The sequence below is a fragment of the Lipophrys pholis genome, assembly GCF_963383615.2.
Source record: "Lipophrys pholis genome assembly, contig: SCAFFOLD_62, whole genome shotgun sequence".
NCBI classification, from domain to species: domain Eukaryota; kingdom Metazoa; phylum Chordata; class Actinopteri; order Blenniiformes; family Blenniidae; genus Lipophrys; species Lipophrys pholis.
In genome coordinates, this window is record NW_028292112.1 from 1 (window position 1) to 12,651 (window position 12,651).

The window sequence follows — 12,651 nt, forward strand, 5'->3', positions numbered from 1 at the left end:
TACTTTGAGATCTATCTGGATAAAATCAGAGATCTGCTGGATGGTGAGAAGAACCTTCCTCCTGTTTCTCCCTCAGACTGTCGGTAGAAACGATTCAAGCTCTTCTCAATCTTCTGTTTCAGTGTCCAAGATCAACCTGGCCGTCCACGAGGACAAGAACAGAGTTCCTTTTGTAAAGGTATGAAACAACATGGAGGGAGGGAGTGGGGGGGGGGGGGGGGGAGGGAGGGAGAGGGAGGGAGGGAGAGAGAGAGAGGGGGGGGGGAGGGAGAGAGGGAGGGAGGGAGAGGGGGGGGGGAGGGAGAGAGGGGGGGAGGGAGAGGGGGAGAGAGAGAGAGGGGGGGGAGGGAGAGAGGGAGGGAGAGAGAGAGAGAGGGGGGGGGAGGGAGAGAGGGAGGAAGGGAGGGAGAGGGGGAGAGGGAGGGAGGGAGAGGGAGGGAGGGAGAGGGGGGGGGGAGGGAGGGAGGGAGAGGGGGGGGAGGGAGGGAGGGGGGGAGGGAGGGAGAGAGGGAGAGGGAGAGAGAGGGGGGAGGGAGAGAGAGAGAGGGGAGGGAGGGAGAGAGGGAGGAAGGGAGGGAGAGGAGAGGGAGGGAGGGAGGGAGAGAGGGGGGGGAGGGAGAGAGGGAGGGAGGGAGAGAGGGAGAGAGAGAGAGAGGGGAGGGAGGGAGGGAGAGAGGGAGGAAGGGAGGGGGAGAGGGAGAGGGGGGAGAGGGAGGGAGGGAGGGAGAGAGAGAGAGAGAGAGGGGGGGGAGGGAGAGAGGGACGGGAGGGAGAGAGGGAGAGAGAGAGAGAGGGGAGGGAGGGAGAGAGGAGGAAGGGAGGGGAGAGGGAGGGAGGAGAGAGGGAGGAAGGGAGGGGGGGAGGGACGGAGAGAGGGAGAGAGAGGGAGGGGGGGGGGGGGAGGGAGAGGGAGGGAGGGGGAGAGAGAGAGAGAGAGCACAGACTGCAGTCTGAACATTCTAAACCTCCGTCTGTCTAGACCCCCATCAATCTAAACCTCCATCAGCTGGACTAGAAACTGCTCCCGGGTCTTGAAGCAGCTTCATTAAATAGAACCGGTGACAGTAGAGACTGAAGACCCACTCCTGCTCTCCGCACGGCGCTGGTGTGCAGTGATGTCAAATCATCCTCCACCCCTTTGTGCAGGGTCTGCTGCCCCACTAAGGTGGAGCGTACGCAGCCCAACCTTTGTGACAGCACAACTTGTGCGCATGCGTCAGAGCTACTGGGCGCTTGTGAGGAGATCCTCCGTCTCCCCGTCTGAACAATCAAACTAAATGAAAAGTAAATAAAGAGCCAGAGGCTCAGAACTCCTGACGTGAAACAGGTGGAGAACGCCGGGCAGCAGAAGTGGAGATTCTTTAGAAATCGTTCCGTTCCTTTATAGAACGTTAAGGAAGTGAGCCTAGGGTGGAGTATGGGTACAATCTGCACACAGCATGAAGGGGCCCTGACTCAGCCTCCCGACTGAACCTGGGAGCTGCTTCCTCGTGGGAGGAGCCTGAGAGCTGGAAGCTCCGCCTCCATTCTACTGGTAGAAAACCTAGGAACCTGCAGGGGGCAGCACTGAGACACATGTTGGTTTCCAGCTTCAAAGGTTTATAGAAGAATGAATGAATGGATCTACGTGGCAATGAGCAGTATCAGTACCACAGAACTGAGCAGTATCGGTACCACAGCACTGAGCAGTATCGGTACCACAGCACTGAGCAGTATCGGTACCACAGCACTGAGCAGTATCAGTACCTCAGTGCTTTGCAGTATCAGTACCACAGCACTGAGCAGTATTAGCACCACAGCACTGAGAAGTATCAGTACCACAGTACTATGCAGTATCAATACCACAGCACTGAGCAGTATCAGTACCACAGAACTGAGCAGTATCGGTACCACAGCACTGAGCAGTATCGGTACCACAGCACTGAGCAGTATCGGTACCACAGCACTGAGCAGTATCGGTACCACAGCACTGAGCAGTATCGGTACCACAGCACTGAGCAGTATCAATACCACAGCACTGAGCAGTATCTGTACCTCAGCGCTTTGCAGTATCGGTACCACAGTACTGAGCAGTATCAGTACCTCAGTGCTTTGCAGTATCAGTACCACAGCACTGAGCAGTATTAGCACCACAGCACTGAGAAGTATCAGTACCACAGTACTATGCAGTATCAATACCACAGCACTGAGCAGTATCAGTACCACAGCACTGAGCAGTATCAGTACCCCAGCACTGAGCAGTATCAGTACCACAGTACTATGCAGTATCAGTACCACAGCACTGAGCTGAGTAGGGGGGGCTGGGGCCTGATCCTGCACGCCCACTGCCAAGGCAGCCTGGGGGTGTCTCGGGCCGATGTCTACTAGAGGTGGACCTCTCGGGCCGACGTCTACTAGAGGTGGACCTCTCGGGCCGATGTCTACTAGAGGTGGACCTCTCGGGCCGACGTCTACTAGAGGTGGACCTCTCGGGCCGACGGCTACTAGAGGTGGACCTCTCGGGCCGATGTCTACTAGAGGTGGACCTCTCGGGCCGACGTCTACTAGAGGTGGACCTCTCGGGCCAACGTCTACTAGAGGTGGACCTCTCGGGCCGACGTCTACTAGAGGTGGACCTCTCGGGCCGACGGGCTACTAGAGGTGGACCTCTCGGGCCGACGTCTACTAGAGGTGGACCTCTCGGGGCGACGGGCTACTAGAGGTGGACCTCTCGGGCCGACGGCTACTAGAGGTGGACCTCTCGGGCCGACGGGCTACTAGAGGTGGACCTCTCGGGCCGATGGCTACTAGAGGTGGACCTCTCGGGCCGATGGCTACTAGAGGTGGACCTCTCGGGCCGACGGGCTACTAGAGGTGGACCTCTCGGGCCGATGGCTACTAGAGGTGGACCTCTCGGGCCGACGGGCTACTAGAGGTGGACCTCTCGGGCCGATGGCTACTAGAGGTGGAGGCCCTGGGTCTGCTAGGAGCTGCTCTGGGCCTCTGGAGTTCCTCCAGCTGCTGCCGGTTCACCCCTGCCTGGGCAGAGCACTCCAGGGCATTGAGAGCGGCCGACCCAAACAGGGAGCGGAGAACCCTTTGGCACACCTTGGTGCCTGCACCAGCGTCCACATAAGACGACCCGTCTCCCTGGCCATAAGGGTGAAGGCCTGAAGCGAAGCACCGCCGATGCTTCCCCTGATGCTTGTGACATAGAGCTGAGAGGGCCAGCAAGGTGGGAGAGGGAGTTACCAACCCGCCCATGCGAGCTGCAGCATTGTACTCCTCCGTCGTCCGTGATCCTGCATTGGGGTCGAGGACACCTAGCGTCGGACCTTAAGGACTCGTCCGGAGACACTATCGGAGACGCCATCACCGGCTCTATAGCTGGTAACCCTTACCCTTTTCATACAATCATCCATAGTACAATTTCTGGATATTAAATATGAATGAACATACACGATGAAGTGAAAAGGTGGACTTCTGTGTTTGCAACAATAGTTGAAGATGAAAAATAATTCAAGGTTATGCTGTGAATTGTTCAGTTGATATCTGATTATCTGAAAAGTGATTTCTAATTTAAACAGTCATTTAGTTTTGTATTTGATTACTGATCTTGGTTTGTAGTATTCCTTTGATGATACAGGATGGGACAAATATTCCACAGTCTTCAGCCAATCCCGTTTTCTGTTGCTTGACGCTTCAGTTTTTGTAGTAATCTTGTTTGTTGCTTTGTACTTGTCAGGGCTGCACCGAGCGTTTTGTTTCCAGTCCTGAAGAAGTGATGGACATCATCGATGAAGGAAAAGCTAACAGACACGTCGCTGTCACCAGTGAGTACTAACACTACTGCTGATAGTATTACTTCTACTACTACAACTACAACTACTACTACTACTACTACTGCTGCTGCTACTTCTTTTACTGCTCTTAGTATCAGTACTACTGCTACTACTCAATATTACTTCTTTTAGTACTACTACTAAAGAGAGCTCCTCCTCTCAGTAACAGGAGGAGGAGCTTCAGGAGGAGCTCCTCCTCTCAGTAACAGGAGGAGGAGCTTCAGGAGGAGCTCCTCCTCTCAGTAACAGGAGGCGGAGCTTCAGGAGGAGCTCCTCCTCTCAGTAACAGGAGGAGGAGCTTCAGGAGGAGCTCCTCCTCTCAGTAACAGGAGGCGGAGCTTCAGGAGGAGCTCCTCCTCTCAGTAACAGGAGGAGGAGCTCCTCCTCTCAGTAACAGGAGGCGGAGCTTCAGGAGGAGCTCCTCCTCTCAGTAACAGGAGGAGGAGCTTCAGGAGGAGCTCCTCCTCTCAGTAACAGGAGGAGGAGCTTCAGGAGGAGCTCCTCCTATCAGTAACAGGAGGCGGAGCTTCAGGAGGAGCTCCTCCTATCAGTAACAGGAGGCGGAGCTTCAGGAGGAGGAGCTCCTCCTCTCAGTAACAGGAGGAGGAGCTCCTCCTCTCAGTAACAGGAGGAGGAGCTCCTCCTCTCAGTAACAGGAGGCGGAGCTTCAGCAGGAGCGCCTCCTTTCAGTAACAGGAGGAGGAGCTCCTCCTTTCAGTAACAGGAGGAGGAGCTCCTCCTTTCAGTAACAGGAGGAGGAGCTCCTCCTCTCTCTTCTTCATGTTGGGGCTGTTTCTTCATGTCGGGGCTGTTTCTGCTTGTTTCTCCTCCAGACATGAACGAGCACAGCTCTCGGAGTCACAGCATCTTCCTGATCAACATCAAGCAGGAGAATGTGGAGACAGAGCTGAAGCTGTCAGGGAAGCTGTACCTGGTGGACCTGGCAGGCAGCGAGAAGGTCACGCTGCGCCCTCCTGGCACTCTCCAAGAGTGTTTGTACCAACCACACACCACAAATATCCATTGACATAAACCATTATTATTATGGACCTTCCCATCCAATTGGCAGGATACGATCTGAACAGTTGTCAAACTGAGCTGATCTGCTCCGCCGGGGGATTGCTCGGGATCGGTAACCCAAACTTCTACCAACTCTGCCATAGCAGCATTAGCAATAACATGGGCTAGAATGTGAGCAGAGGAAATAGAAAGTAAACGGAGTCGACTGAAGATGGCCTTTTGTTATTGATGTAAGAGCCCAGCCAGTTTTTATTGTACCGCCTCCAAAATGAAAAGCCCACTACAGCTTTTCATTTTGGAGGCGGTCCAGATGATTGGATAGTTCATTATTGCGGCCATATTTAGCAAGCCAATTTCCACAAAGTTGATCTGAGAAAGCTCTCGTCGTAGGACAAGGACTGTAGAGACTTTCTCGATGTTGAGCTCAAGGAGCACACAGAAACCACTCACTGCTCAGTAAACGCTTCTACGGCCAGAGGGAGCTGGTTTTGTTCAGTAGTGCCGACCGTCTGGGCTGAAGTCTCTCTGTGCCACACTGCCCAAACTCCGGCCACATATCAGTCATATTTTAATCATGTAGCCTCACTGCTGTGTAAGCCCCACAGCTTGTTAGCATGTAGCATGTAGCCTCACTGCTGTGTAAGCCCCACAGCTTGTTAGCATGTAGCATGTAGCCTCACTGCTGTGTAAGCCCCACAGCTTGTTAGCATGTAGCATGTAGCCTCACTGCTGTGTAAGCCCCACAGCTTGTTAGCATGTAGCATGTAGCCTCACTGCTGTGTGAGCCCCACAGCTTGTTAGCATGTAGCATGTAGCCTCACTGCTGTGTAAGCCCCACAGCTTGTTAGCATGTAGCATGTAGCCTCACTGCTGTGTGAGCCCCACAGCTTGTTAGCATGTAGCATGTAGCCTCACTGGTGTGTAAGCCCCACAGCTTGTTAGCATGTAGCATGTAGCCTCACTGCTGTGTAAGCCCCACAGCTTGTTAGCATGTAGCATGTAGCCTCACTGCTGTGTGAGCCCCACAGCTTGTTAGCATGTAGCATGTAGCCTCACTGCTGTGTGAGCCCCAGTGCTTGTTAGCATGTAGCATGTAGCCTCGCTGCTGTGTGAGCCCCACAGCTTGTTAGCATGTAGCATGTAGCCTCACTGCTGTGTGAGCCCCAGTGCTTGTTAGCATGTAGCATGTAGCCTCACTACTGTGTAAGCCCCACAGCTTGTTAGCATGTAGCATGTAGCCTCACTACTGTGTGAGCCCCAGTGCTTGTTAGCATGTAGCATGTAGCCTCGCTACCATACGAGCCCCGCAGCTTATCATGTAGCCTGTAGCCTCACTACTATATGAGCCCTGCAGCTCGTTAGCACGTAGTACAGAATAGAGTTACGTGATGCCCCTGAACGCATCACTCAGCTCTTCCCGTTAAAACAGTTAAAACCAATAAAACCATTAAAACAGTTGAAACCGTTAAAACAGTTCAGTTTGTTAAAACCAGACCAACATGGTGGCTCAGACACAAACTTTTTCTTTTTTGCTGAAATGAATTTCTGGAAACATATGAAGTGAGAAATATGCTGTGAAGGGGCGTGACCTGTACTGAGGGGGCGTGGCCTATGAGTTCCACAGCTTCTTCTCGGAGCATGAACTCTCCTGCGGAACAGGAATATTTTTGGGCAGCTGACTGATGTCACAGCTGAACTTTTCTTTTTCTTGGTTCAAATAAGTTCTTCTGGGTTCTAGTGTGTTCTAATGAGTTTTAATGCGTTCTTCTGGATTCTGATGGGTTCTAACGGGTTCCAATGAGTTAGGGTTAACCTAACCCTCACCTAACCCTAACCTAAACCTAACTCACACCAAGCCGAAGCCTAACCCTATCTTAAGGTTAAACCTAACCCTAACACTAAGCCTAACCCTAATACTAAGCCTAAGCCTAACCCTATCTTAAGGTTAAACCTAACCCTAACACTAAGCCGAAGCCTAACCCTAACACTAAGCCGAAGCCTAACCCTATCTTAAGGTTAAACCTAACCCTAACACTAAGCCTAAGCCTAACCCTATCTTAAGGTTAAACCTAACACTAACACTAAGCCTAACCCTATCTTAAGGTTAAACCTAACCCTAACACTAAGCCGAAGCCTAACCCTATCTTAAGGTTAAACCTAACACTAACACTAAGCCTAACCCTATCTTAAGGTTAAACCTAACCCTAACACTAAGCCGAAGCCTAAACCTATCTTAAGGTTAAACCTAACCCTAACACTAAGCCTAAGCCGAAGCCTAACCCTATCTTAAGGTTAAACCTAACCCTAACACTAAGCCGAAGCCTAACCCTATCTTAAGGTTAAACCTAACCCTAACACTAACACTAAGCCTAACCCTATCTTAAGGTTAAACCTAACCCTAACACTAAGCCTAAGCCTAACCCTATCTTAAGGTTAAACCTAACCCTAACACTAAGCCGAAGCCTAACCCTATCTTAAGGTTAAACCTAACCCTAACACTAAGCCTAAGCCTAACCCTATCTTAAGGTTAAACTTAACCCTAACACTAAGCCGAAGCCTAACCCTATCTTAAGGTTAAACCTAACCCTAACACTAAGCCGAAGCCTAACCCTATCTTAAGGTTAAACCTAACCCTAACACTAATCCGAAGCCTAACCCTATCTTAAGGTTAAACCTAACCCTAACACTAAGCCGAAGCCTAACCCTATCTTAAGGTTAAACCTAACCCTAACACTAAGCCGAAGCCTAACCCTATCTTAAGGTTAAACCTAACCCTAACACTAAGCCTAAGCCTAACCCTATCTTAAGGTTAAACCTAACACTAACACTAAGCCTAAGCCTAACCCTATCTTAAGGTTAAACCTAACCCTAACACTAAGCCTAACCCTATCTTAAGGTTAAACCTAACCCTAACACTAAGCCGAAGCCTAACCCTATCTTAAGGTTAAACCTAACACTAACACTAAGCCTAACCCTATCTTAAGGTTAAACCTAACCCTAACACTAAGACTAACCCTATCTTAAGGTTAAACCTAATCCTAACACTAAGCCTAAGCCTAACCCTATCTTAAGGTTAAACCTAACACTAAGCCTAAGCCTAACCCTATCTTAAGGTTAAACCTAACCCTAACACTAAGCCGAAGCCTAACCCTATCTTAAGGTTAAACCTAACACTAAGCCTAAGCCTAACCCTATCTTAAGGTTAAACCTAACCCTAACACTAAGCCTAACCCTATCTTAAGGTTAAACCTAACCCTAACACTAAGCCTAAGCCTAACCCTATCTTAAGGTTAAACCTAACCCTAACACTAACACTAAGCCTAACCCTATCTTAAGGTTAAACCTAACCCTAACACTAACACTAAGCCTAACCCTATCTTAAGGTTAAACCTAACCCTAACACTAAGCCTAAGCCTAACCCTATCTTAAGGTTAAACCTAACCCTAACACTAACACTAAGCCTAACCCTATCTTAAGGTTAAACCTAACCCTAACACTAAGCCTAAGCCTAACCCTATCTTAAGGTTAAACCTAACCCTAACACTAAGCCGAAGCCTAACCCTATCTTAAGGTTAAACCTAACCCTAACACTAACACTAAGCCTAACCCTATCTTAAGGTTAAACCTAACCCTAACACTAAGCCTAAGCCTAACCCTATCTTAAGGTTAAACCTAACCCTAACACTAAGCCGAAGCCTAACCCGAAACAAGAACCAGTCCACGTTAAGAAAACTGTAACGTGTGCTAAAACCTCCGTTTGACACGTTATAGATAATATACATATCTTGTTTGTGGATGGTTGTGCACTCTGACTTGTACTGCTCGGTGAAGTCCCCATGTGGGACCAGTACATCTGGTTATCTCCTGGTTGGTATTTAGTTAGGTGGTTTCTGATCTCCAGGTGAGTAAAACCGGAGCTGAAGGCGCCGTGTTGGACGAAGCCAAGAACATCAACAAGTCGCTGTCGGCTCTGGGGAACGTCATCGCAGCTCTGAGCGAAGGAAGGGTGAGTCCTCTCATCTTCTCATTCATGTCCTCATGTCCTCATTCTTTCCTGTCAGAACCACATTCATTCACTTCCATGTCACTTCAACATTTGCATGAACACAATAATATGATGTTTAAATATAAGCATTCCAAAATATAATAAAGATGACAGAAGATTAAAATGGGGTCACTGAAAACTACAGGATAAAGTTTTCTAATTATTGTAATGTTATAGTGAAGTGATGTAATAGTGAAGTGATGTAATATTAAAGTAATGTAAAGCCTCTCTCCTTTTCAGATCAGGTCATCCTGCTGGGGAGTATCCCAGGATGCACTTGGCTGTGTTGTTGAATACGTCACAGGAAGTTCACCAGTTCATACATGTGTTTGTAGAAAACTCACGTCCCGTACCGAGACAGTAAGATGACCCGGATCCTGCAGGACTCTCTGGGAGGAAACTGTCGCACCACCATCATCATCTGCTGCTCGCCGTCCGTGTACAATGAGGCCGAGACCAAGTCTACGCTCATGTTTGGACAGAGGTGCTGTACCAACGACCTTCACTCATTTGCAAATGTCTCCAACAAAGCTGAAACCAGAAGTAACTGTGTGTGACCTAATGTTGCTTTTCCACTAATACCTCCTCGGCCCGGCTCGGCTCGGCTCGGCTCGGCCCTGCCCAGCTTAGCCCGACTCGGACTGACTCGTCTTGGCTCAGCCCGACTCCACTGGGCTCGGCTTGGCCAGGCCTGACTCGGCTTGCCTTGGCCCAACTCGGCTCAGGTCGGCCTGGCTCGCCTTTTAGGCGTTTCCATTCCGTGTTTATACCTGGTCCCAGGTACTTTCGTAGTTTCTCCTTGACTGCGGTTCCCAGCAAGCTGAAGCCAGTAGACAATATGACGTCGGCAGGTAGCTGGCTGGTGATTGGCCGGGGCGTCACAACACAGATGAGTGTCTCTTTCATGCCGCCATTTTTAAAACCCACTCACAAACCAGAACGCTCACCGAGACAGACGTTCAGAAATCAACCCCGTGGAGCGACGATCTGCAGATGTTTCCCTGTCTGGTGCAGACTAGAGGAATCAGGAGCTAGAGCGACCTGCTGACCAGAGGATTCAGTAGCTAGAGCGACCTGCTGACCAGAGGATTCAGTAGCTAGAGCGACCTGCTGACCAGAGGATTCAGTAGCTAGAGCGACCTGCTGACCAGAGGATTCAGCAGCTAGAGCGACCCGCTGACCAGAGGATTTAGGAGCTAGAGCGACTGGCTGACCAGAGGATTAGACCAGAGACTAACACCCCACTCACAGTGTCAGACTCTCTGTGTCGGACTCTTATTGTGGGACTCTCAGCGTCGGACTCTTATTGTGGGACTCCTTGTGTGGGACTCTTATTGTCGGACTCTTATTGTCGGACTCTTATTGTCGGACTCCTATTGTGGGACTCTTACTGTCGGACTCTTATTGTGGGACTCTCAGCGTCGGACTCTCAGCGTCGGACTCTTATTGTCGGACTCTTATTGTGGGACTCTCTGTGTCGGACTCTTATTGTGGGACTCCTTGTGTGGGACTCTTATTGTCGGACTCTTATTGTCGGACTCCTATTGTGGGACTCTTACTGTCGGACTCTTATTGTCGGACTCTCAGCATCAGACTCTGTGTTGGACTCTTATTGTGGGACTCTTATTGTCGGACTCTTATTGTGGGACTCTCGGTGTCGGACTCTCAGAGTCTGACTCTTATTGTGGGACTCTCTGTGTCGGACTCTTATTGTCGGACTCTTATTGTGGGACTCTCTGTGTCGGACTCTTATTGTGGGACTCTCGGTGTCGGACTCTTATTGTCGGACTCTTATTGTGGGACTCTTATTGTCGGACTCTTATTGTGGGACTCTCGGTGTCGGACTCTCAGAGTCTGACTCTTATTGTGGGACTCTCTGTGTCGGACTCTTATTGTCGGACTCTTATTGTGGGACTCTCGGTGTCGGACTCTCAGAGTCTGACTCTTATTGTGGGACTCTCTGTGTCGGACTCTTATTGTCGGACTCTTATTGTGGGACTCTCGGTGTCGGACTCTCAGAGTCTGACTCTTATTGTGGGACTCTCTGTGTCGGACTCTTATTGTCGGACTCTTATTGTCGGACTCTCTGTGTCGGACTCTTATTGTCGGACTCTTATTGTGGGACTCTCTGTGTCGGACTCTTATTGTCGGACTCTTATTGTCGGACTCTTATTTTCGGACTCTTATCGTCGGACTCTTATTGTCGGACTCTTATTGTGGGACTCTCTGTGTCGGACTCTTATTGTCGGACTCTTATTGTGGGACTCTCTGTGTCGGACTCTTATTGTGGGACTCTCAGCGTCGGACTCTCAGCGTCGGACTCTTATTGTCGGACTCTTATTGTGGGACTCTTATTGTGGGACTCTCTGTGTCGGACTCTTATTGTCAGACTCTTATTGTGGGACTCTGTGTGTCGGACTCTTATTGTGGGACTCTTATTGTGGGACTCTTATTGTCGGACTCTTATTGTCGGACTCTTATTGTCGGACTCTTATTGTCGGACTCTTATTGTGGGACTCTTATTGTGGGACTCCTTGTGTGGGACTCTTATTGTCGGACTCCTTGTGTGGGACTCTTATTGTCGGACTCTCAGCATCGGACTCTGTGTTGGACTCTTATTGTGGGACTCTTATTGTCGGACTCTTATTGTGGGACTCTCGGTGTCGGACTCTCAGTGTCGGACTCTTATTGTGGGACTCTCTGTGTCGGACTCTTATTGTGGGACTCTTATTGTGGGACTCTCTGTGTCGGACTCTTATTGTCGGACTCTTATTGTGGGACTCTCAGCGTCAGACTCTTATTGTGGGACTCTCAGCGTCAGACTCTTATTGTCGGACTCTTATTGTCGGACTCTCAGCGTTGGACTCTTATTGTCGGACTCTTATTGTCGGACTCTCAGCGTTGGACTCTTATTGTCGGACTCTTATTGTCGGACTCTCAGCACCGGACTCTTAGCGTCGGACTCTTATTGTGGGACTTTCAGCGTCGGACTCTTATTGTGGGACTCTCAGCGTCAGACTCTTATTGTGGGACTCTCAGCGTCGGACTCTCAGCGTCAGACTCTTATTGTCTGAGTCTTATTGTGGGACTCTCAGCGTCGGACTCTTATTGTGGGACTCTCAGCGTCAGACTCTTATTGTGGGACTCTCAGCGTCAGACTCTTATTGTGGGACTCTCAGCGTCAGACTCTTATTGTGGGACTCTTATTGTGGGACTCTCAGCGTCAGACTCTTATTGTGGGACTCTTATTGTGGGACTCTCAGCGTCAGACTCTTATTGTGGGACTCTCAGCGTCGGACTCTTATTGTGGGACTCTTATTGTGGGACTCTCGGTGTCAGACTCTTATTGTGGGACTCTCAGCGTCAGACTCTTATTGTGGGACTCTCGGTGTCAGACTCTTATTGTGGGACTCTCGGTGTCAGACTCTTATTGTGGGACTCTTATTGTGGGACTCTCAGCGTCAGACTCTTATTGTGGGACTCTCGGTGTCAGACTCTTATTGTCTGAGTCTTATTGTGGGACTTTCAGCGTCGGACTCTTATTGTGGGACTCTCAGCGTCAGACTCTTATTGTGGGACTCTTATTGTGGGACTCTCGGTGTCAGACTCTTATTGTCTGAGTCTTATTGTCGGACTCTCAGCACCGGACTCTCAGCGTCAGACTCTTATTGTGGGACTCTCAGCGTCAGACTCTTATTGTCGGACTCTTATTGTCGGACTCTCAGCGTCAGACTCTTATTGTCGGACTCTTATTGTCGGACTCTC

The 12,651-nt window shown here is 50.1% G+C and overlaps 1 protein-coding gene across 1 annotated transcript in view; it reads left to right on the forward strand.

Moving 5' to 3' along the window:
* Positions 1-6: 6 nt before the first annotated feature.
* The window catches only part of LOC308128162 (kinesin heavy chain-like), a 46,499-nt gene continuing 33,854 nt past the window's right edge, over positions 7-12,651 (forward strand). Inside the window, exons 1-6 of the mRNA XM_080493840.1 lie at positions 7-43; positions 123-178; positions 3,725-3,812; positions 4,655-4,779; positions 8,743-8,847; positions 9,222-9,370. Coding sequence (XP_080349966.1) covers positions 3,764-3,812; positions 4,655-4,779; positions 8,743-8,847; positions 9,222-9,370 — 428 coding nt within the window. The 5' untranslated portion in view covers positions 7-43; positions 123-178; positions 3,725-3,763. The remainder of the gene's footprint in view (positions 44-122; positions 179-3,724; positions 3,813-4,654; positions 4,780-8,742; positions 8,848-9,221; positions 9,371-12,651) is intronic.